Source organism: Macrobrachium rosenbergii, chromosome 11 (genome assembly GCF_040412425.1).
Source record: "Macrobrachium rosenbergii isolate ZJJX-2024 chromosome 11, ASM4041242v1, whole genome shotgun sequence".
In the NCBI taxonomy this organism is placed as follows: domain Eukaryota; kingdom Metazoa; phylum Arthropoda; class Malacostraca; order Decapoda; family Palaemonidae; genus Macrobrachium; species Macrobrachium rosenbergii.
In genome coordinates, this window is record NC_089751.1 from 46,143,803 (window position 1) to 46,167,725 (window position 23,923).

Consider the following 23,923-nt stretch of genomic DNA (forward strand, 5'->3'; position numbering starts at 1 on the left):
ATTATACTATCAATGCTGCCTAAGAATTCTAAAGACTAAAATGAATTCCTCTATCTGGTTAACCTAAGAATCTCCTCACTAAGTGAATACCACCTCAGCTAAATGAATACACCCTAGATAACAGACTTCGCCACCACAAGTGGACTAAGAGAATAACCCTCCGAACCTCCGCACAAAGCGAATACTACCTCAGCTAAATTAACGCACCGTAGATAACAGACTTCGCGCTACACATCTACTAAGAGAATAACCCTCCGAACCTCCGCACTAAGCGAATACCACCTCAGCTAAATGAACGCACCCTAGATAGTAGACTTCGCCACTACATGCTGCGAGGCGAATTGAACGTCTCTTAAGTAAAGGAAGTAAATACTGAGACGGACTTCCCAGTAGCTGCCTCCAGAATAGAAGGCACTGAATAATTCCTTAGAAAGGAAGATGAAGTGGACATACTCAGAGTACTGTGCGGTCGGGGAAATACAGAACTGAAGATGACGAAGAATAACCCTGAGAAGCCTGGGAAATCACCTTCCTCCGAAAGTAACTAATCGCATTCTTTGACAGCGGACGGGAAGGATTCCGCAGAGAGACAAGGTGTGTACGCGGAAGCCGACGGAGTTTCTCAGCCTTTGATAAATATACTTTAAATGTTCTTACCGGACATAAAGATATCTCCGCTGGATCACCGGTAACGTACACTTGCAGATAAAGAACTTTAAACAAACAAGGCAGAGTTTTAACCTCCGACTCTGTCTTGCCACAAATTCCAGAAGACAGACAAATACATATTTCTCAACCTAGAAACTGCCTGAAGCTCGCCCCACCCTGAAGCTAAAGCCGTAAGAAAAGCAACTTCTTAGTCAGTGTCTTAACATTATAGCTTCACTGAGTTCAAAGGCAGGGAAACACAAGAAAAATATTGAAGTATTTCCGACAAGTCCCATGGAGGGGCCTGAGTCAGCAAGACACGACGTTCAATCTTAAAAGAACGTAATAAATCATCGATTATCTTACTACTAGAGATTTCAACAGGAAGGTGGAAACTAATTGTACTGCTAATCATTGAGCAGTAGTCAGCAATAGCCAAATACGAAAGACCCTTGACTTTCCGAAGGAATAAAAGAAATCAGCTATTTTGGCTATGGAAAGTCTAGAGATGGAATAACCTTCCTTACGACACTAACTTCTATACCTTGTCCAGTTGAACCTGGCAAGGCTTACGGGTTGACTTTCTCAAGATGAAAGAAAGCTGTCTATCCACTGCTTTAGGGAGTCCGGACTGTCTAGCTGCTCTCTCTACAGTCACCCTGCAAATAGGTACAGCATGCGAGGGTTTGGATGATAATGGTGAGAGTGCAGTCGTCTGAGAACTTTTGCATGGGTAGGGACATCGGAACTTCCATAAGGGGCTCTAGGAGCTCCGGAAAGCAAGTGCGTTAGGGCGAGCAGGGAGCTATTAGAGTCATAGACGTCATGACACTCTCCCGCAATTTCCTTATTACCTGATGAATGAGACCGGATGGAGGAAAGGCATACACTTGCATGTGATTCCAATTTGTAACGTCACATCAGTGCCTATCGACACGGGGACCACCACTGGTCAGAAATAAACCGGAAGAAATTGGTTTAATCATGTCGCGAATAAGTCCACAGTTGCTGGTCACTTCCGGAGAACCTGACATATTACTTCCAGAGCCAAAGTCCACTCTCCCCCCGAATACCTGCCAGGAGCGACTTAGCGAATCGGCAAGTACTTTGAGACTCCCCAATATAAACTGGGGAAGAAGAGACATTTTTCGTGCTTCGCACCCTCTCAGGACTCTCTGTGCTATAGCATTGAGTTCTGTTGGCAAGAAGACATTCTAAGTCCACCAGAATCTCCTGCACCTCCAGGTAAGAATCCTGTCCCACAACATCCGAACGGTCCAAGACCGACGAAGGAAGAGGAACTGAACAAAGCCTGGACAACGATGAGGAGTCCGCAAGCAGACCACCCTAACCAGAATGCTGAGCACCCACACCTAATCGGGTACCCAGAGCTGAATCCACATAGTTGAACCTGCCGGAAAGAAGAGACATCTGAACCAAGAAAAACCCAGAGCCGATTCCTCATTATTACCAAAAGGAAGACGAGTGAGAATAGCCAAACCCACACTGCTAAACCCTGAGGGAGGAAAGACCAGAGCAGAAGAAGAGGCTGAAGAGGAGACTGAAAAAAGGAGCTGCAGAGAATATGGGAGCAGGAGATGAAGCGACAGATAACCCGACTGTACTGAGGAAGGAAAAGGCGGAAGATAGAGGGATAGCAGACACCTAAAAAAGGTTACCTGAGAAGAGGAAAAGCCAAGAGTCGAAGAAGGAGGGAAAACGGAGGATGCAGAAACCGCAGGAAAGACCAGAGCAGAAGAAGAAGAGACCGAAGAAGAGACTGAAAAAGGAGCAACAGGGAATGTGGGAGCAGGACAGAAGGTACACCAAATCTAGCCCCCCTCGATAATCCTGAAACATATCCGACATGAATTCTGGACACTACTGTGTCACATACTCTCTAATGTTAGAGAAACCATTCAAAAAATAACATCTCACCATAGGTCTGTACCCGTCGAAAGACCCGGCAAATCCGCCTTATATTCCGCCACATCCAATTGCAGGTCCCACAAACTACTTTTAGAAGCCGAAAGGACACACCAGAATTCGCCTTAATAGATGGAGGAGTAGAAAACACAGAGAAGGGGGAAACTACAGTAGAAGATTCAGAAACAATCAGAGGTGAGTTAGGAGCTAGAGCAGAAGGATTCTACACCACCAGAACTGAAACACTGACTTAAGACTGAGGCAGACCGAAAAGAAGCAATGAAGGCGAAACTCTTTGCCAAAGCAAGAAAACCACTCGAACCCGAAACCAGAACCCATCCAGGAGAACAACTCTGCACTCTTAATACCTTCTCCTCACTACCGAACCCAGACCTATCCTCCTTTATCACACCTAGATCTTGATCCTGACTAACATTATGAACATTAAATTTATCAATACTACAAGGGGGTTGGGGGGGTGATCCTTCCCTGCCTGCTCCGCGCCAAGGGGGCTGGCAGACCCTACCCACTAAGAGGCTCACAGTCCTGCCATTACCCTCAGTACCCTTTAGGGATGGTTCTGGAACAGGCAGGGGAGCTGAAAAGGAAGAAGGATTAGACATCCTTACACTACTACTATCCTTATCTGAGAAATGTTGAAGACTAGCTGTTAAATTTTCCATACTACTTGAAATCCTATCCTCTATCTGTTTGACTACTTCTGAACTCGCTAAATCCATTAACTGATCTGTAGCAGAAGCCTAAGATACTTGAGGCAACAAGAATCTGACAGATGTTTGCCGCCCTTACTAGCCAAAGACTTGCGATGATGAATGTAATCCTCCATCTCTTGTGCCTTCCAATCGGAACATTCATCGTAATGAGTCTGCACATCACACTTAACCTTCCTACGTACCTGACAGAATGTCTATCAATTCTCAAGGTACTCGTCCATCTCTGGCAGGAAGAAGCGATGAGCTCCAGCATCCACAGTCATAGGGGCAGTCGAGGTCAACATCGAAGACGAAGGCGTGGTAGTAGAAGTTGAAAGAGTCCATGATGACCAATCGAGACCGGGAACCAGCAAGTCCAATTCCAAAGATGTTCCACATCGAAGATATCCAGAAAATCCAGGAGAAAAAACCGGTAAATACAATCCAGGTCTTCACCAGAAGTCCAAAATACAGAGAAGTCGGGCAATAGGATTAAAACCTCGCACTGCAGAAGGAAACAACCTTCCAGCAGCACGAACAAAAAGCAATTGACAAAAGTGGGAGTGTCAGTGCACACCTGTGTCAGCACTGCCAACTGTCTGTTATGGTTGCTCAAGTGACAAGATTTTACCTGCAGCGTTGGTAACGCTGGCTGTTAAAATTCCCAATAGTGGGTTTGGTAACTGAGAGTTGTTCGGGCTAGTGGGATTAAGGGTGAATTCAGGTGTTCAGGGAGTGTATTTTAATACTACAATTAATTAATTTGGTAACTGTATGACAAAACTGATATAAAAATACACAATATAAAATATAACTAACTGGATGTGTGTATCCACATTTCTTGCACGCTAAAAAACTTTTACCTTGTTCTATTTCATTCCTAAATACTCTTTTAACATGAAGGAAAAATTAACCCCTCCACTGCAAGATATAAATCTACAGTCTTGTAAATGGATACACCATGGCAAAACTGGTTTAGTCAATGAAGCTAGTTAAACCTTGGGGAGGTTTGGGAGGTTGTCAAAAACTGTACCAGAACACACCATCTAATGGTCAAAAAATATCACAGGAGATGCACTTGATTTAGTATAAGTGGAAACCACAAGAAAATAAAAACTGGAGCAGTCAAGTTAGCATTTGAGAGTGCATCTGAGTTCTTTAAGTGACTTTGCAGTGTACAGCTTCTCGCTAATCTCACTCAGGTCCAGAGTAAATTTGCAATTATGAATCTTCTGGAACTCAAGAGATAAATTTTTACTACTGTATACTTGAGAGATGTGCTCTCTTACCGCTTCTGCAACTTCTTATCTAGTTATTAACAGTTGACAATGGACTTGATATGAATTACCCATTGATCTTATTAGATTTGGAATTTATGTCATTAACAAAGTATTTCTGAGACTCCTTCTTGCCCTTTTTAAACCTACTCTGCTTGGCAAAAGCACAGTGGTATACTGTACTACTTTAGCAAGAACAAATCCGTTAGTTTTGTGTCAATATTTTCTGGCAAACTTCAGTGCTGTGCCAGTCTTGCCTCACAAGGGCACTGCAGGTTTTGCTGGTTTATCTTTGGCTCTAGAAACAGAATCCTCTTCACTTTTTTTCATTTTTTTCACACGATGAGAGCAAGTGGTAGGGGCTTCTCCAATTACAAATACCCTCCTCCAGATTGAGGGTGTAGTACTTACAGAAAGCAGTGGGATAGATACAGCCGGAACAGAGAGTAAGGAACTGGTTGGATTCGGTGGTGTTACCAGGGGCATGCTCCCCATGATGATGGCAGCAAATGCTTCCTATCCTTCTTCTGTTACCTACTAAAATTCCCACTGAGAGTTAGACCAACCAGCACACTTTTTGCAGAGAGAAATGAAGGTAATGAGAGAGAGAGAGAGAGAGAGAGAGAGAGAGAGAGAGAGAGAGAGAGAGAGAGAGAGAGAGAGAGAGAGAGAGAGAGAGAGAGAGAGAGAGAGAGAGAGAGAGAGAGAGAGAGAGAGAGAGAGAGAGAGAGAGAGAGAGAGAGAGAGAGAGAGAGAGAGAGAGAGAGAGAGAGAGAGAGAGAAAAAAAAAAACACCCATGTCCCTTACAAAGTCTCTGATCTAGTTTTTCACCAAAGCAGTGATGGAAAAACTCAAAAAGTATGGCAAATACACCATAATCATCCTACACAAATGTCAACGACAGTAGGAAAACACCGAACATCCACACTGCAAGACAGCTGAAGAAAAAGTGCTTAGACATTAGGTAAGTCTACATTCATTTCCTGTAACCACCAGTTAACAATTGACCACTTCCAGCTCATAATGAAGAAACTTCTGCATAAAAGGTGATGATTTCTGCTTCCATAAAGAATATGACAATGTACAAAAATATGAGGAAAAATCTTACACTGATGAATGCTGGTTCAAGTTAAATCTCTCTGGTACAAAAATCTCTGTTCTCCGGTTTTGAAGGGGAGTAGCAATCATTTTTTCTTTGGCACTCACTGGTCCAAAAAATATCTCATCTTCACTGTCACTATCTAGCCCCTCTGTTAAACAGTTCTGAGTGGCCATTTCCAACCTGAAAAACATACAATTCATTAGGTGAGCAACCATAGCTAGCAATCGTTGATTTATTAAGTTAAACATATATCTAATTTAATACAAAATATATAAATACAACTCCTGAAATAAAATAGGTTAAGTCCCAGAGGACTACAGCCAAAGATTGCACAGGTCTACATGGAACCATGACCCTGGGGAAAATATTCTGACCAAGAACAAGACTTCAGAGAAACTGATTAGTCCCATACCAGAAGATCCCTACCAAGAACAGTACTGGACTGGTGTAGCAATGAACAATTTGGCCATGCATAAAATATACAAATCATGACAAGGTCAACGTGAACAGCACTAGACTTAAGGTACGTGGAGATATTACAGATATACTTGCCTACAGATGGTATACCAAAGACAGCCCTTAGACCATGATTGCCATGGTCTGGATATTCATGGCAATGAATAACTAAAACAAACACTCATACAGAAACACACCCAAGAAAGCATTGCTCTGGAATGGGACTATTCAGTGTGCAAGCACATTTTGAGATAAATAAAGCTACTACCTGTATGCTGGCAGCTGATAAAAAACTGACCAGTACTCCTTACAAACTCTGGTTCTGTAAAGGAACATCACGAGAATACAAACCACCATGAGTGCCAATGATAAGTCATCCAAATTACTCACAAGGATTTAAAGGTAAAGGATTTTTAAAGCACAAATGACCCTACCCAGAGAAATGGAGGCTGACACATCAGTCCCCTCTAAGACTACTCTCATGATTGTAAGCACTACTGATCAAACCTAGTGGTGTCATGTAGAATCATGAAGCAAGACAGAGCTGACTGCAAACAATATGAACCATTATCTAGAAGCAGATGCAGCAGTAGCCAACATAGTCACAAAGCTGGTCCTTGTATTCAGTGATGGCTTAGCATTGAATATGCATGAACACACAAAGAGATCAAGCAAGCCAGCACATGCAAGCATATCACAAGAACACAGACAGCACACAAGCACTGCTATGCTGCATAGAACAAAGGCACAGACATAGCACAGCATAGACAGTCAACTGAGGTTATCATAAGAATGGTAATTATCCAACAGAGACCCAAGCCCATAACCAAAAATGATTCTGAAGACTCCAAAGGCATGGTTTCAAGGACAAACCCTCAAATACCAAAGGCATGCAAGGAATGGGAAGTAGTAACTGATCAGTTATGAATGGGATCCAGGTCCATGGTCATAGGTATGATTTTTCTGTCAGAGGGGATGAACCAAAAGACAAGAAGGGAGAAGACAGAAACCATGTTTCCTGCTTCTTACTGCCTTCCTTTCAGACCCACATAAAGTAATGGAATTCAGGGACAAACCCATCACTTGTTGCTACAAGGAAAAAATAACTATGATTGCAGGGATCAGGTACTTGTCCACTCACCATCCTGGTGTCATCAGGGTAGTAACACCCCTTCACTTCAAATGCCTTACCACTTCTAGCTGGTACACAATAGAGTTGGATGTATGAGCTCACAACAATATGATGAAGAAATGAGATAAAGGCATACTCAAATCCTGGAGAAGGAAGAGAACAAGAAGAAGGGATAGAGAAGTGCATACTTAACCCTACATCAAGATCCTCTCCTAATTTCTCTGAAGCCTCTATAGAGTGGTCTGCACAAATGTGGTGGTTGCATCCGGGGTCTTAAAGGACATGGTGCTAGCAGCCATGTCCAAAATACTAAAAGGAAAGCCACTGAGGATAAATGACCATGTAAGGGGCAACCTCTATGAAGACCAGTCAAAAAGGAGTGAACTGATCTCGCCTCTCTTAAGAAAGAACTCTATGCCTAATCCATAGTTCCTCCTGGTAATCAGTCCCTGTGATGGGAGGGAAGATTAGCATCTCCTCTACAGAAGGAAACATATTAGCAGTTTGAAGAATACTGGGACTTCTTATATCCTACAATCCAATCCTACACCCAGAACTGGTCTCCAGCCCCCTGATGACTTGGGGACCATGAAGAGACAGCTGTAAAATCCCTCCGATTTGAGATCCAAAACCTCTTCTACTGCCCTTTTGCGAAGAAGGGGCTCTACTTCCTGAAAAAGGGCAGCAAGTTTCTTGGAGTGAGCCAAGTAGGCAGTCAAGTTGATTGGCAATTTGGAAAGGGAGGTTTCTCCTGGAAAGGGATGGAATATCCTTCGCTCAACACTTGGACTACCCAAGGTTCTGCCCCTCTGCAGCTACATTCTTCCTAAAAGAGGTGTAGCCTGGCTACGACCGGGGCGTGAAGGACTGTGTTCTCATTTCTTAGCGGCTGGTTTAAATGAATTCTTGATCCACCTAGATGGTGGGGGTAGATTGGCCAGATGTTTAGGTCGAGATCTAACCTTTCCTCCTCGAAAGGGTTGACGCAAAGGCGAGAAGGACTTGACTGCTGTTGCAGGAGTTTCCTTAGGACACTTGGCAGATTGAGCCAGAAGATCAGTTGTAGATTTCTTCTGAAGATCAGACAGGCTTTCCTGAACTGTATCTTGGGGGAGGAGATGTGACCTGTCTAAAGGATCTCGAGAACATGAGAGCTGACTTTTGTGTTGTGGCAACTCCTTTAGTGGCAAAGGAGCACAACAGCTTTCGCTTCTTCTAGATTCCCAACGAAAACAGGGAGGCAAGCTCGTAAGAGCCATCCTTGACTGCCTTGTCATTGCAAGACAACACTCCCAACCAAGCAGAAGAGAAATCTTCGGCTTAAACCGGACCATCCTCGATTTTTCTGGCTAAAGCCCCCACCATCCAATCAAGGAAGCTAAAAATTTCTAACACATTGAATAGGTTCTTGAAAAGATGGTCCAGTGAAGGTGACGAGAAGGAAATCTTGGCTGCAGAGAATGCAGGGCGACGTGTGGCATCAACCAACCCGGAGAAATCGCCCTAGGAGGAGGCAGAGACTCCCAAGGAGGGAGCTTCCCCAGTGGCGTAAAATCAATACTTTCTTTTGAGAAGTTTCAAAGGGGGGAAGGCAAAGGTTGCTTTACCTTGGTCCCTCTTCATGGCCAGCCACTCGTCCACTTCTCAAAGAACTTTCTTCGAGGAGGAGGAAAGAACTAGCTTGGGGAGGCAGAAGACGTCAGTCGGTCGTTTACTCATAAGAAATGTCGAGGCTGGGGAATCAGGAACAGCAGGCTTAAAGTAGTCCAGAAAATTCACCAGAAAGAATCTCAGCAATGGCGAATAGGCAGACAAAGGACCTGTATCTTGTTCCGTTTTTTCCTCATCAGAGGAGATGGGATAAGATGTATTTGCTCTTGGAAATGACCGTTTTCTAATTTAAAAAGCCCATGAGTTCTTCAAGCTGACGCTTAATCGGGGCTAAGGCCATGTCTTCCCAAGCTGATGGAGAGGGAAGAGGCAGTGAGCACTCCACAGTTGGCACCACCCGCCCAAATGTTGGCACCGAGCCCTCCACAGTTAGTGCCGAATGCCCCACAGTTGGCGCAGAATGCTCCATAGTTGGCACCAAGGACCCGGAAGTTGACGCTGCTAAGTGGTCAGGTGCAGACAACTGAAGAGGCAAAGCAGGTTCCAAGCGAGCTGAAGGAGATGGGCGCTCCAAGCTGAGAGAGCGCTTAGCAGGAGATGGGCGCTAACTCGAAGAATCATGTAGCTTTGAGACCAAAATAGGGTGCTTGTGACTTGACAAAGGTTCTGGACTATTTCAAGAAGACTGAAGATGAGTATTAGAAGCGGTAGTCAGCAGCACAGGAGGCGAGCTCTCTGCCACATTGTTATGTCTTCTCAAAGGCCGGGAGACAGAAGATCTACGCCGCCGACACCTTGCGTCCGGCAAAGCGTCTTCTGAATCCAACGAAAAACGAGAAGCACTGAAAGAGATGCCTTTCCAATGATGCTCTGTCATAGCCTGGGACTGTGTAACACTGGCCTCCCTTGGACCTCTGGTTTGTCTTCTCCCAGGTGCGGGAGAGTGGGACAGTGACCTTCGTCTAGGAGCACCAGTGGGACAGGCAGCCACCTCCTCAACAATCACAACACTGTCATGGGTTGCAACACTGGCACTTGGCGCCGATTTCAACACAAAATCCCTGAAAGAGGAACCTAATTCCGTAAGAGTATTGGCTAAAAATTTTATTTTTTTTATTGAATTTTGCTTCCAGATTACCAATAGCATTGGGATCAGAAGCACAGGAACCTGGTAAAGGAGTCTGGGGTAAAGGTGTAGGAGGGCTTAGAATAGGAGACATAGCATGAATCAAAGGGGAAGAGACAAAGCTATTTTCTACTACATTAGGTAAATAAGGAATCTCCTGACTAGCTCTACTTTCGGCTCTAAGGGTTGCCTTCCTTTTCCTGCCTCAATCTAATTTATCCAGATGGGACTTCAAGTCTTCCATTTCCTATCTTCCCAATCCTGACATTCGGATGTACGTAAGTTCTTTACTACACTCTTGCCCCCTAAACTTGACACACTTAGTGTGCGAATCATAAGTCACCTTAATAAGCCTGGTGTTATACCCCTCAATACAGTAACGAATGCTTGAAGAGCTGGAGTCAGACATAATTAACTATCTTGCAAGATAACGTTAACTAACAATATAATGAAGATAGAAAAAGCCGCCACAAAAAAGTGAGAGAGAATACTTCACCAAAAATACAGGGCAAAATCCAAAAAAGATGAAGCAGCAACTGCATAAGACTACTGATGTTAATTGGGAGGTGGTAGAAAATGAATTGATCCTCTCTGTTGATTCATACCCGACAGTCCCGAAAGTGGGCAGGACCCTGTCACCTACACTAGTGATGGTAGCGCCACTGCGAAAATTTGAATTTCTTTAAACTGCCATGTAGAAAGCTAGTAGCTATGTAACTGCTTGGTAGGTTTTAATTGCTTGGTAAGAATGTAATTGCTTGGTAAGTTATTTATATAAAAATATGTTATTGTTATTATTATCATTACTACTGTTCAAGAAGATGCACCCTATTCATACCAAACATGCCCATAATGGCCATGACTTGAAATTCAAGCTTCCAAAGAATATGGAGTTCAATCGAAAGGTGTACCAGAAGGCAATGAGAAATACATAAAGTGAAGATCAGTTATTCAAAAAACAGATATATTAACAAACTAACCAATAAATGGAAATGTAGATTAAATATTAAAATACAAGTTTAATTGTATAAGGGTAGTAATGAATCCCATCTTCACTTGAATACCTGAAGTTCCAATTGCACGACAGCCTCTGGGAGGCTGTTCCACAGTCCAATGGCGTGAGGAATAAAAGACCTCTGGAACTGAGAGGTTCCAGAGCGAGGCCCATTTACCGCATATTGGTGCTGCTGTTCAGCAAATCTGGTTGCTCTCAACAGGGGAAACGTTGCTCCGTGAGGAACAAACACAACGAAGATCTTTGTATATGTCAAGCTTCACAGCTAAGTCAAGAACTGCGACCACACTGAAAATGGTCACATCCTGACTCGACAACTGCGGAAATGGGTGATGGGAGTGGGTGGGTAGCCCTGCTACTCGCCTGCCATCAGTTAAAACCCTTGACACCAAGCTTCGTCGACTGTTTCCCGCTCATGCCAGGAATATTCCTAATCAAAAGGCAATGGCTTGTATTCCTGTAGAAACAACCCTATTCTATCTTAAGATTATATTAATATATAATAAATGTACTGACCATACCTAGAGTGTGCTAAATTACCCAATATAGTCTAGGCCACTGTACGTATAAAATAAATATCCAATATAGCCTAGTCTAGGCCACTGTACATATAAAACACCATCATAATAAACTTAAATTGTTTACCACAGTCTTTACTTATTGCATATACTCTGTTGGTTGAAATAGAATGAATAATTCTCTTCCTCGTGAGTATAGCCTAGGCTATAAACATTGCATTAGGCCTACAGCCTAAGCTTCACTGCCGTATAATAAATTTCAGCACATAAGGTAAAAAATAAATTCGGTCATATAAAGCATTGCCTACACATGATGCTGTATAAATTATGAATTTTTTTTTTGTTTTTTCATCTCAGAATGTATTTACTAAATTTGCACCCTACCTGTAGGCCTATATCTGAATAACACACGACGGAACTATGATAATTAAGGGAAGGAGGAGGGTTGCTTAGGGTGTTACCCAACGCCAGTTTCACCTTGGTAATCGTGGCTGCCTAAGTTATCCCTTGAATAAGAAGCTAACACAACACGGTATTTAATACTTAGATCTACCCATAACACTTTCATTAACGAGTCTGCGTTAATGAAGCTTACTAATACGGCAAATCACCGTTGTCTTTTTACTTAAAATGGTGTCAAACACAACAAGACAAACTCGCTTGAACAGGTTAGCATCATCGGGTAACGAACTACACAACACAATTTATCTTCCATAAAACAGAATAACATTCATTCAACCTACTTTCACCAGATTCCTAAACACACAGACGGGCATTCTGACAACTCACCAAGTGATGAAGACAAATGCTTTCACGATAAGAACAGAATAACTGAAGTTGTTGACAACACAAGCACGAGTGTTAAGGAGCGCCGCCTTTTAAATCGAAATAACCGCTGTTTGTTCGTTCGCTCGGGCGGATGCGGAAAGAGGTTCTGCATTTATTTATTCCACTAACGGAATCTGTATTACTTTACTGTATTTCTCTTCTCTCGTTATTCGGCGAATAAAAGATATTTTAATTTTTCTCCGTATGCTTGCACCATGTGCTCTTCCCACGGCTTGTCTGTCTTATTTTATGCGTTTCCAGTAACTACTGTTGGTGCAAACTACTCATTGTTTGTTGGTGCGCGTATGCCAGCACAGGCTCTTGTTTCTTGAGCATCCATTGAACTTTTTTTTGTTTCCTTACACTATATTTAACAATTATGAGCTGGGGATGGAGAGTGGCGTAACAATTTCAGTGTTTCCATCTGCCGGGTACAAGAACAAATGCGTCCCTACCTTATTCATGTTTTAAAGCATCAACTATAAATCTAGAGCTAAAACTAAGGAAGAGCTGTGTCTGCTTAATGTGCTTAGAGCTTTTTAAATTGTTTCGATAACTGTCATCCAGAATTCTCCCAATCACGTATTCAGTGTAATCTTGCGTTTTGGTTGTGTACATGGATTATAAAACACTGATAAATAAATATAAAATTGTTTCTTACTCGTTCATAACACTGCACAGTCTTCACTATACCTTTTCCAGGTACAGTAGCATCCTTATATCCATAAGTACATATAACATGTAACCTTTTCGTGCTTTTGTAACTACACATTCATCAAAACTATCAAAATTATAGGCATTGTGTAGGTCACGTTCAGTGAGCTACTTAACACTGCCAAATTATTGAGTTCTCAAGTACGTGTGAATTTTTTAGCTTGCTAAAGTAATCTTTCAACTCAAACAAAACTCCCAATTGCTATAAAATTTGCAAAGCAATTCTTAGTTTTGTAGGTTTATAGATGTTAATAAATCTGTTTCATCCAGGAAAATTGGTCTCTCTCTCTCTCTCTCTCTCTCTCTCTCTATAGATATTAATAAATCTGTTTCATCCAGGAAAACTGCTCTCTCTCTCTCTCTCTCTCTCTCTCTCTCTCTCTCTCTCTCTCTCTCTCTCTCTCTCTCTCTCTCTATTTTACTAATCAACAGCCTACAGTTGCATTCGTTGACGACGTATTTTTCTTCTGTCAATAGTCAATTCCCTTGTTTCATACTGATTCTTGTCCACATTATGGGCTCTTTTACAAGACTTTTTATGAGCTTCTATCAATTTATTTTATTTTAAAAAAATTAAGATCGCCAGCTACTTCCCTAAAATTAATTTTTGGATCCTGAAGGCTCCATAAGTAGATGATAAGAATTTTTCCGAAAATGCAAAGTACAAGAAACAACTGTAAGCACCGGCATGTTCTGTAAGATATTGTGAGCACTACATTATTTCAGTCATGATGCCATTCTCAGTTGCTTTGACAGTCATAAAAATTAGTCAAGTTTGTTATCACGATTTTTACTGCCTCTTCTCTTGCACTCCACCATGTTTCTAATTCACACTTGACAGAAATCTTAAGTTGCTGGAGCAATTTACCCCCATCAAGGCGTTGAATAAGCATAGAAATTATAAATGGCTTCAATTATACAAAAAAAAAATTGATAACTATAGTTTCCTGAAATGCAGCAGAAGACATGCCATGTTCCTACTGTGGTTATCGAACTTTATAATCACTGCTTTCGGATTTCTCTTGAGAATTTGCTGATAAACAGGAGGGGAGGGAGGAGGGGGTGGAGGTTGATATGTGAAACTGGACCAAGACGACTTTCGACTAGGTGATCTCACTCTAATTTTCTAATGACGGATTAGTCATCATTTAACCATCAACAGTTATTACATACCTGAAGGATTTTAAGCCCTTTCACCCTTGCTCCCCCACCTCATTGTTACTCCTCTGGAGAAGGGGACACCAGCATGAAAATATCAGATATAAATTTTGTAAATAATTCGTATCAGTCATAAAACATAACCAAACACAAAGATGTGACAAGCCAGTGACACAAATGCATCCTAAATTTACCTCGCCTAAGATCAAACTTCTTCTTCTTCTTCTTTCTTTTAACGTGCTTTTATTCCAATTTTTGTATGGGGTAAGCACGATGCCTTCTTTTGAAGGACTTTTTGATTTGGCTTTGGGGTAGACCTGTTGTCGCGATCGGCTGCCCTGCCTGACATCGCTTGGACCCCGGTACGTATGTTTCATATGATACATGAAACATACGTACCGGGGTCCAAGCGATGTAGGGGCCAAATGCATCTTTGGACACCCATCCTAAACCTGACCTGCAGTGAAACACAGGGAAGAATCCTAGCTTTACCTTTCTTAAACTAACCTAACCTAATCTAACCTATAGCACCTGCATAACCTGACCTAGAGCGCCATAAATCATAAAAGTGGAACACAGCAACATCCAGATCTAACTGGCAATAGGGACATTCCTTAGCATTACACACAGTTAACAACAGAAGTGAACAGTGTCCTTCTTAAAAGCATGTTTTTCATAAAATCCAATGTTTGGACTGTGATTCATTTTATTTGGGCCAGACAGATGGGGAATTAATTATCAGAAGAAATAATTGTAAATATTCATATAGAACTGGACAAAAGCAAGACTTTTTTTTTTACTTCCAAGTGAAAAATGTAGGTTAATCTAAGACGCTGCTCTGAAGGCCAGAAACATCAAATGTAAATGACCTTTGCATTACTATATTGGCTTTGCACTATTTTTTTTATGTGGCATTTCCTTGTAATATGTTTACTGTTGAGAATGCCTAATGTAAATGCATAAGATCTTGCACTCTGTTGTTACACACACACACACACACACAAACGTGTATATATACAGTATGTATGTATGTGTGTGCATATATATATATATATATATATATATATATATATATATATATATATATATATATATATATATATATATATATATATATATATATATATATATATATATATATATATATATGCACACATACATACATATATATATATATATATATATATATATATATATATATATATATATATATATATATATATATATATATATATATATATATATATATATATATTCTCGTGTACACGTAAAATCAGTGACCTTATCAACAAGTCTCTGGTAAATTAATAATAAACTTCAAAATAGTCATGCTAGTATTATGTCTTTATATAATGCAAAAGTTTCAGTTGGAGATGCAGACCTAAAATTCCCCTATTTACGAGTATAAACGCGTTGTATAAAATAAGTACATGCTAAACACTTAAGGATCATTTATAAATGTACAAACACAGAACATGCAAAAAAAAAAAACCTTCATAGGAAGAACAGTATGACACTTTGTATACGTATGTTTTTTTCCCAGTCTTTCTCTGTTTGTATTTCTTTTTATCTAAGATGAGGGCCTGAGTGAAATGCTTTAAACGCACTAATCTCAAGAAAACACAAAATACTTGCCTGTAAAGTTATTAATATAAAAAAAAACACTTTAAATAGATTATATAAATATTGTACTATACCACCACATACGGAATATGTACGTACAAATTAACAGTAGCCTTACGTGTGGCTGTACCAAAGCCAAATCACCACCACCACTACTACTACTACTACCGTTACTACTACTACTACTAGTACATTACCGGCTTTACATAACCCGTGTGCTCCGGTGAATTACATTTTATTGTTGCACATTTGTAAACATGTTACGATCATCAATTACTCGCCTTTTGGGTACTGGAGTAGCCTTTTCTGCTGCTGCAGCCGGGGTCAACCTTTCCGCTAGATGTCAATCAACGCTACCAAAGGTTTATTTTGACATGGAAGCTGACGGGAAACCTGTAGGAAGGATAATTATGGAGGTAGGCAAACCAGCTCTTTTAATGTATTGTAAAGCCTAGCGTCTAAGTTATTTGCCATCATATCTCCCTTTAGGCTATCCTGCAAATATTGGGGACCCAAGGGGGAACACGCTTGCCCGAGGTTTTTGTTCGGAATGGGGGGTTGGGGTGGGGACCTGAAAGCTATGCAGTGCAATGGTTGAAAACAAGAAATGCATAAAAGGCAATATAATATGTAGTAAAATTGTTTAATTCTTGCATGTCTATCTCACTGCTATCATCCCAGCTTACCTCTGCCATAATTTGTATTTTTCCCTACATCTTTTCAAAATCATTCCCACTTTCTTTCAGAAGGACAAGGACATGTCTTAAATTCTTTCCCCCCCCCTCCCATTTACCAGCAGCCAGGACTGAACTTTTCTGCGTATCCAAGCCATTGCTGCTGCTGTTTTGCTCACTGTCTCATGAATATAAGCTCATATACTTGTTGGCTGCCATAATACCTTACTCCTTGTAATTTCTGCAATCCTTTCCTGAGCATCTCCAGTGACAGCAGACATTTTATTGCACTTATAAAGCTGTGGAACTGTCTTCTTAGAAGGTCTCGAGATATTAACACTAATAACAGTATGAAAGGCAACAGTACTCCTGTGATGTGCGTTTATTATTTTATAAGAAATCTTGTATATCATTTATTTACACCATCTAGTCTATGGCCTGTTTTCACAAAATGCTGTGCAAGTTTTGAAAGTCTGTAGTCTTTTTTTTTTTTTTGACCCATTAAACTAAGGGTGCATTTTAAATAACAATATTGCTATTATAGTCTGCTTAGTATGAAGTAGTGAAAATGTGTTGTTTTCTACTCCATAGCGTAGCATTGCATTTGTTCTTTTGAGCAGATATTAATGAAAAAATAATGATGCCAGTAAAGAGGATATTTGGCTTGACTTTTCAGTGTTTTCTTACATCATTAAGTAGTTTAACCAGACCACTGGGCTTAAGTTTAGCCTTTACTCGGCTAACAGAATCTAACAAAATATCTCTTACCATTCAGGAGTCTTCACTAGATTTTTCTTTAACCTGTATCTAAAAAGATTTTGGGTTTTTGAAAATTTTTTCAACTGTAGTATTGTAAACAATTTAATTTTGTTTGGTTATTCTCTATCCTGCAGCTACGATCAGATGTTGTCCCCAAAACATCAGAAAATTTTCGGCAGCTGTGTACAGGAGAACAAGGTTTTGGATATAAGGGTTCTATCTTTCATAGAGTTATCCCAAATTTTATGTGCCAAGGTGGAGATTTCACACATGGAAATGGGACTGGTGGCAAATCAATTTATGGAGCAAAGTTTAAGTAAGTAAATACAGAATTTGCATAAAAACATTTAGTTTTTCTAGAACAGATGTATCTGTACAGTTTTTCATTTCTGAAAGGAAGGTTAGGTATTTAAAAATTAGACTGTAAAAGGCCCATTCTAGGAAGAAATAAGACACAAAAGAAAAGATATATTTTGACATGATAAATTAGCTAACTTGCAAATGATTAGGAATTGGTAAAGAAATGTGGTATCAAGAGGCAGGGGATAAAAAAGACAAATCTTAAAGACCAAGATGGTCTTTACACTTAACTGGAAGGAATAAGGTAAGAAAAACAATAGATACAGAAGTAGTGCAAAGGCCCATGAAATCATGGAAAAAGGGGTAGATGAAAACCTAGACCTGATGGTTAGTTCTGACAGAAAGTGCATTAGACAGGTGACAGTGAAGAGAACAAATTTTATGAGTACGCACCATAAAGAGAAAAGCTGAAAAAAATTTTTGACGTCTGATCTCTAAAAGAGTTAATGAGTGTGGATCATGGAGTACCATCATCATTTTCATCCAAATACTTTGTATTACTGTGTAAGGATCACAAAATGCCCCATCCTCCCTTGACTATGCAATATTGAGACTTAGCAATTTTACTACTGGATCATGTGGAGTTATATACTATTGTGCTATAGTACAAATCAGATGTCATACACATCCTCATTGGTAGTGGTATGACATGGACACAAAGCAAATGGCACTGTTCTCTGGTGAACATTGAGCAGGCTCAAGGAACTTTCATCATGTAGTTATAGGGGATTTCCCGCAAACTTAAGCAAATTTATTAGTTCAGTAAAATATATTTAAAATAAATTGCAATAAATTTTATTATGAAGTATGTTGCACCATCAAAATTTACTAATGAAACCTTTTCCTTATTGACAATACTGTCAAGACTGAAGTAGAGCTCAGTAGCCTTGAGACCTTGGTCCTAGTAACATTCCAATCCATCAGCCCACAGTCGGGCTGTTCCAACTAAAGCAGCCTGTATCTCAAAAAAGATCCTATATTTTCCGGCACAGTCGTTTCTTCGTTCTCTTCAAATGCCAATACACATGTGGCTTCCACAATTTGCTGGCAAGTTTTCAAATGTGTCCAGTACTTTTTTACAGTCTACAGGGAGTGATAAGCAAAGCTGTTGTTGTATTGCTAGATTTATTCTTTCCTAAGCCAATTTGTGGTCTCAGAAAGAAACAAGTACTACTGTATAGCAATATCTTAGCAGTTTTATTCATCCCTCACTGAATACTGGAAAAGTACTAAAGAGGAAAAGTACTAAAGACATCTGAAGATTTGTGCTTAAATTGTGAAAGCCACTTGTGTATTAACACTTGAAGACTACTTTTTTTTTTTACTTAAAACTATTACTTCATTATTATTTCATACTTGTTAGCTCAAATCTGTCGAAATGAAAATTTTTTTTTAATATTTAAAAGGATCAAAATTGGCACCATTTTTTGTCTGTGATGTAAAATTAAAATACTGACATTAAAATTTTTAATAGCCATTGTTATTAATTGAGAGGACAACATCATTTGAAGTTTATTTCAAGGACTTTAATTTAATTTATGTAAAGTACTTAATAAAGGGGAGGAGTCATTTGGTTTTTTAAAGGGGTGAAAATGAATAGGTCACAGAATGGATTTTTTGGCAAAAATTGATGCATGCACATGATTTTCTGTATTCATGGTAAAAGTACTATAGTCATATCCCAGTGAATAGATATTCACCCGAATCTGGCTGGCTTTCTAAAGATGTTTATATTACTGTACTGCTGTTTGTCAATTTTCATTGGTTATTACATATATATAATCTGAGTAAACAAAATATTTTTATTAATTTAATATGTATTTAAATAGGTTTTTTCAACGTTTAATACATTTTTTACTTCCTGTTGTGATTGTTATTTAGTAGAATAAACTGATCATTTTTACCCAACATCTTTGCAATATTTTGTAGTTTATATGAATCAGTTCTGAAAATAAATTGGTATTTGTTAATTAAAATTTGCGTGTTTATTCTATGGTCCCCTTGTTAACCTCATTTCTACTAGTTTTAAAACTCCTTACCAACCAACATAGGTAGTAAAGGTTTTTATAAAAACTGTCCTGTGTACTTTTAAGTATAGTTAGCTTTAGAATACTCTGTACCTGCGATACACCATACATTTCACATATGTTTTTGACATCAATTCCTGGAGATAAATATTTCTGATCTTTTCCAGGGATGAAAATTTCAAGCTAAGGCACACTGGTCCTGGTATCCTGTCAATGGCAAATGCTGGACCTCACACTAATGGTTCACAATTTTTCATCACAACAGCAGAAACACCATGGTTAGATGGTGCCCATGTTGTCTTTGGATGTGTTGTTGAAGGAATGGATGTTGTGAGAGAGATAGAAAAACTAGGATCACGTTCTGGGCGAACTAAAAAAATGGTACTGATATCAGATTGTAATGAACTAAAAGAATAAAATATTCATGAATAGTAAAACATTGTATAGTTTGTCATTAAAGTTGACTTGTAAATCTGTTGTATGTAAGCCTTGAAGGAGTGTATTCTTTAGAGTGGGTCTAATTAGATTTATTGCCTTACGGGTAAAAAGTTGTATGGTATATGCCAATTCAAGCTAGTATACAGTAATTTCAATTATATGTCTAGAGGATGGTACAATGAAATTTTCTTATGGGGTAAGCCCACTGCACATATGGTAAAGTTGCTCGCAAAACTGAAGTAATAAGTAAATTTAATATTTACATAAAAACAACTGGCAAGTCCAGAAGCCAAACATAATTTTCTTTTTCAAAGTAATGGATTAATTTTAAATCTGCATAAAATAAGTGGCTACCACAGAGGCCAAACATAATTTTCTTTTTCAAGGAATGGATTAGTTTTAGAAATATAAAAAATAACTGCAACTTCAGAAGCCAAACTATTTTCTTTTTCAAGCAATGGATTAGTTTTACGTCTACATAAAATAAATGGTTACTCCAGAAGCCAAACATATTTTCTTTTACAAGTAATGGATTAGTTTTAGACCTACATAAAATAACTAGCAATTCCTGAAGCCAAACAATTGTCTTTACAAGTCATGGATTAGTTTTAGATCTTTTTAAATAATTGGCTACTCCAGAAGCCAAACAATTTTCTTTTTCATGGTCCCAAAGCATTTTTTATGACTAGACAAACATCATGAAGCACAGTGTGTCATGTAAGTAAAGGCTGTCATAATGTAGATCTTTTCCCTTTTAATATTTCCTTTTTATAAATTTCAGGTATTTTTTCATCAACACAAGCAGTAAACTCAAGTATTTTTCTCTTTCTACTGTATATATAAGAAGAAAACTTTGAAAAGTTTACATAACACCTGAGTTAGCCAAAAAAAAAATGGGGTCAAGGATTTGGTGCTCTGTTTTGTTTAGCTCGGCTCAGTCCTTTAGTTTGAAATACTGTAGTTCTAAAATAACCCTGACCCTTTCATAATAATAATAATAACAATAATTTCTATGCTTAAAGTGTAAACAGCTGAAAGAAAAGAGCATTACTAATCTTTACAGTAACGGGGCCATTTAATGGTTACATGCATTTAAAATCATATGTAATATTTGCTAAACAAGTGTTACAGACCAGCACATTTTCTGTACTTATTTTAATCTTCAAAAAGGGGCTAATTCATAGCATGTAATGTCCACGACTGAACTGCTAAAATTTAGTGTAGCATTTTATAAAGAATTAAGATGTTTCAGCCCGAGATTGTCATGAGTTTTAAACTGAAAGCATTTTAAATTTATAGAATTTTAACATTTCTAACAAAAAGTTAATTGCCTTGCTGCCCCAGCAATTGGCTTTCAGGATTAAAGTTCAAGGCCAATCCTATCTTAGAAATGAAGTTTTTCAATTTTATTTTCCTGATGATTCTGTTGAAGAAAGTAGTCTTATGGAATCTGATGATGATTTAGTCAAACTTTATAACATGACAAGGGAAAAATAGGTTATCATTGTGTATAGGTCTATATTTAGCATTTGTGAAAATGGCTGTAATAACTGAACTGAGTTTATGGTCAAGTTGATGATACTTAGCAATAATATATTTCCACCCTGTCTATTGATGGGAATGGAAATGTAAGAAATCATATAAGACCATAGAGTACAGGCTATACCTAATCCTTGACAGAAGGGTATTATCATAACCTGATTTCAACAAACATTTTGCTACAAATAAAATTAATCTATTAACAAAGAGATGAAGTTTTTTCTTCTCTCTAAATTAGTATTTTGTATAACATAAAATTATGTTTTTCCTAAAAAAATTATCATAAATATTAACTGAAACTGTCTTAAGAGGCCAAACATCCATGCCTTACTCTACCCAACACAGCTGGTTATGTAGTTGCCCCCACTCTGATCATCTTTGGCAGGCAAGCCAGACAGTATGCTGAGAGTCCTATCCCCAGAAACCAGCCCCAAAATCCATGGGTAAGTTCTGTGGGATAGTTCCTCACTTAAGATAAGACAATATGACCAGCATAATAATATCTCTCAGGTCCCAAACAAGCTTGACAAGACCAGCATAATTCCTACAATTGGTTGAAAAAATGCATCCAATGCAGCAATGGCATCCTTTCTTTATAATCAAGATGGTGAAATGAAAGCATTAGAGAAGTTGGACAGCAAGATAAAAGGATGCCATATAAATTAAATGGAGTTAAATGGATTTAAAGAGGCATTGGGGGAGTAGTACAGTTGAATGCAGAGAGACATTTTGATGTGAACTGGAGAAAAGAAGATTCCCCAGTCCGAGAGCACTCTTGCCCATCACACAGCCTCAACATGAAATGTTCTACGGTGAAGCAATATGACTAACATGCCACTGCCTCAGTGAAAGGAAGCCCATAAGACAGCTATAAAACAAAGTCCCACTATAAAGATATCAATATGACTGGCATGCTGATGTCTCTTACTGGGTGGTTAACAAAACCATCACAGCTCCCAGTACTGTCTTCAAAACTGAATGCTAATCCCAACATTGGTATCTCTTCTCAAAAGTCTAGTCAGTAAAAAGAGATTATGACAGGTTGGACATAAAGATACAGAGAAGCAAAGAAAATTAAAGGTGCAACAGGGAAACTCCACAGTTGAACTATGAAGCAGTAGTTATAGAAGGACAACAAGTTGAGAGAAAAGGTATTGAATTGTGATATAGGAGGGAATAATATTGAGAAAAAGAGAAAGAAAAGTACTGGCTCTTAGCTGAGCCTAAAACAAGCATTGATGGCCAGATGAGATCACCCCAATAAAGGGTAATCCATAAAGTATCAGGCACATCTGCTTTTGGACCAGGTGCCCTTCCCCAAAACAAAAAATGTGCCATTATTCAGGAAGAAGAATTTTTCTGAATAGACTCATTAGTTAAGTACCTGTATTTTATTTTAGATTTTATTGTACCAGTAGAGGGGTAGTGTCGTAAGTGCACCTCACAGGGTGCACTGTAGGCATTACTAAGGTTCTTTGCAGCATCCCTTTGGCCCCTAGCTGCAACCCTTCATTCCTCTCACTGTACCTCCATTCATATTATCTTTCTTCCATCTTGCTATCCACCCTCTCCTAACAATTATTTAACAGTGCAGCTGTGAGGTTTTCCTCCTGTTACACCTTTCAAACCTAACTACCCTCAATTTCCTTTCCAGCGCTGAATGACCTCATAGGTCCCAGTGCTTGGCCTTTGGCCTAAACTCTATATTCCATTCCATTCCATCCTTGTTACATCTGCCAAGGATATAATGGTTTTGTTTCCCTCTATCTGTTTATTTGTTAGCATTTCATAAAATTTAATCAGCTGATTTTGATGAAAATGGCAATATCATTAACTGGGTGACCACCTCTAGATTAATAGCTGTAGAAGGTCACTGAAGAAGAAATGATGATTTTTCACCATAGATGTTGTCCCCATCCTTCATCAATGTCTACCAAAAGTTTATCTACTGCAAATAACCACCAAATTAATATTTCCCCATTATTTCATCAAAATCTATTCACCCACTCAAGATGTTTTTTCAAAATCATACCCACAGATATGATTGAGGCAAACAGCGTTCGTAGGGTTGGTATTAGCCCTGTTGTCATTATCACAGATGCAGATGTCATCAATGCACCTAACTGTGTGCAAGACAACAGTTGAAAGAGGTTAAAATATTGGTTATTGAAGGTTAAAACACTGGTCATTAAATTTTCAGATACCTTGGAGGTTTGCAATCTGATTACCCTTTCTAGTTTTAAGAATGCAACTGCATCTTAGGCTAATGAAGGCTATC

At 39.1% G+C, this 23,923-nt stretch overlaps 2 protein-coding genes across 8 annotated transcripts in view; one reads left to right on the forward strand and one right to left on the reverse strand.

The window, feature by feature from the left end:
• Positions 1-12,800, reverse strand: part of LOC136843402 (uro-adherence factor A-like) — a 48,444-nt gene extending 35,644 nt beyond the window's left edge. For 4 of the 7 annotated variants that reach the window (XM_067111768.1, XM_067111764.1, XM_067111767.1 and 1 more), the window contains exons 1-2: positions 12,315-12,635; positions 5,674-5,847 (exon numbers count right to left, since the gene is read on the reverse strand). In XM_067111768.1, the coding sequence (XP_066967869.1) occupies positions 5,674-5,840 (167 nt within the window). In that variant the 5' untranslated portion in view covers positions 5,841-5,847; positions 12,315-12,635. Of the gene's footprint in view, positions 1-5,673; positions 5,848-12,268 lie in introns of all 7 variants that reach the window. The other 3 variants (XM_067111763.1, XM_067111765.1, XM_067111769.1) reach the window with 3 other exon arrangements.
• Positions 12,801-16,004: 3,204 nt separating this feature from the next.
• LOC136843406 (peptidyl-prolyl cis-trans isomerase-like) lies at positions 16,005-20,140 on the forward strand. The gene is made up of 3 exons (XM_067111775.1): positions 16,005-16,264; positions 17,416-17,597; positions 19,836-20,140. Exons 1-3 carry the CDS (start codon positions 16,106-16,108, stop codon positions 20,083-20,085), a joined length of 591 nt encoding a protein of 196 aa, XP_066967876.1. The 5' UTR covers positions 16,005-16,105; the 3' UTR covers positions 20,086-20,140.
• Positions 20,141-23,923: the final 3,783 nt, after the last annotated feature.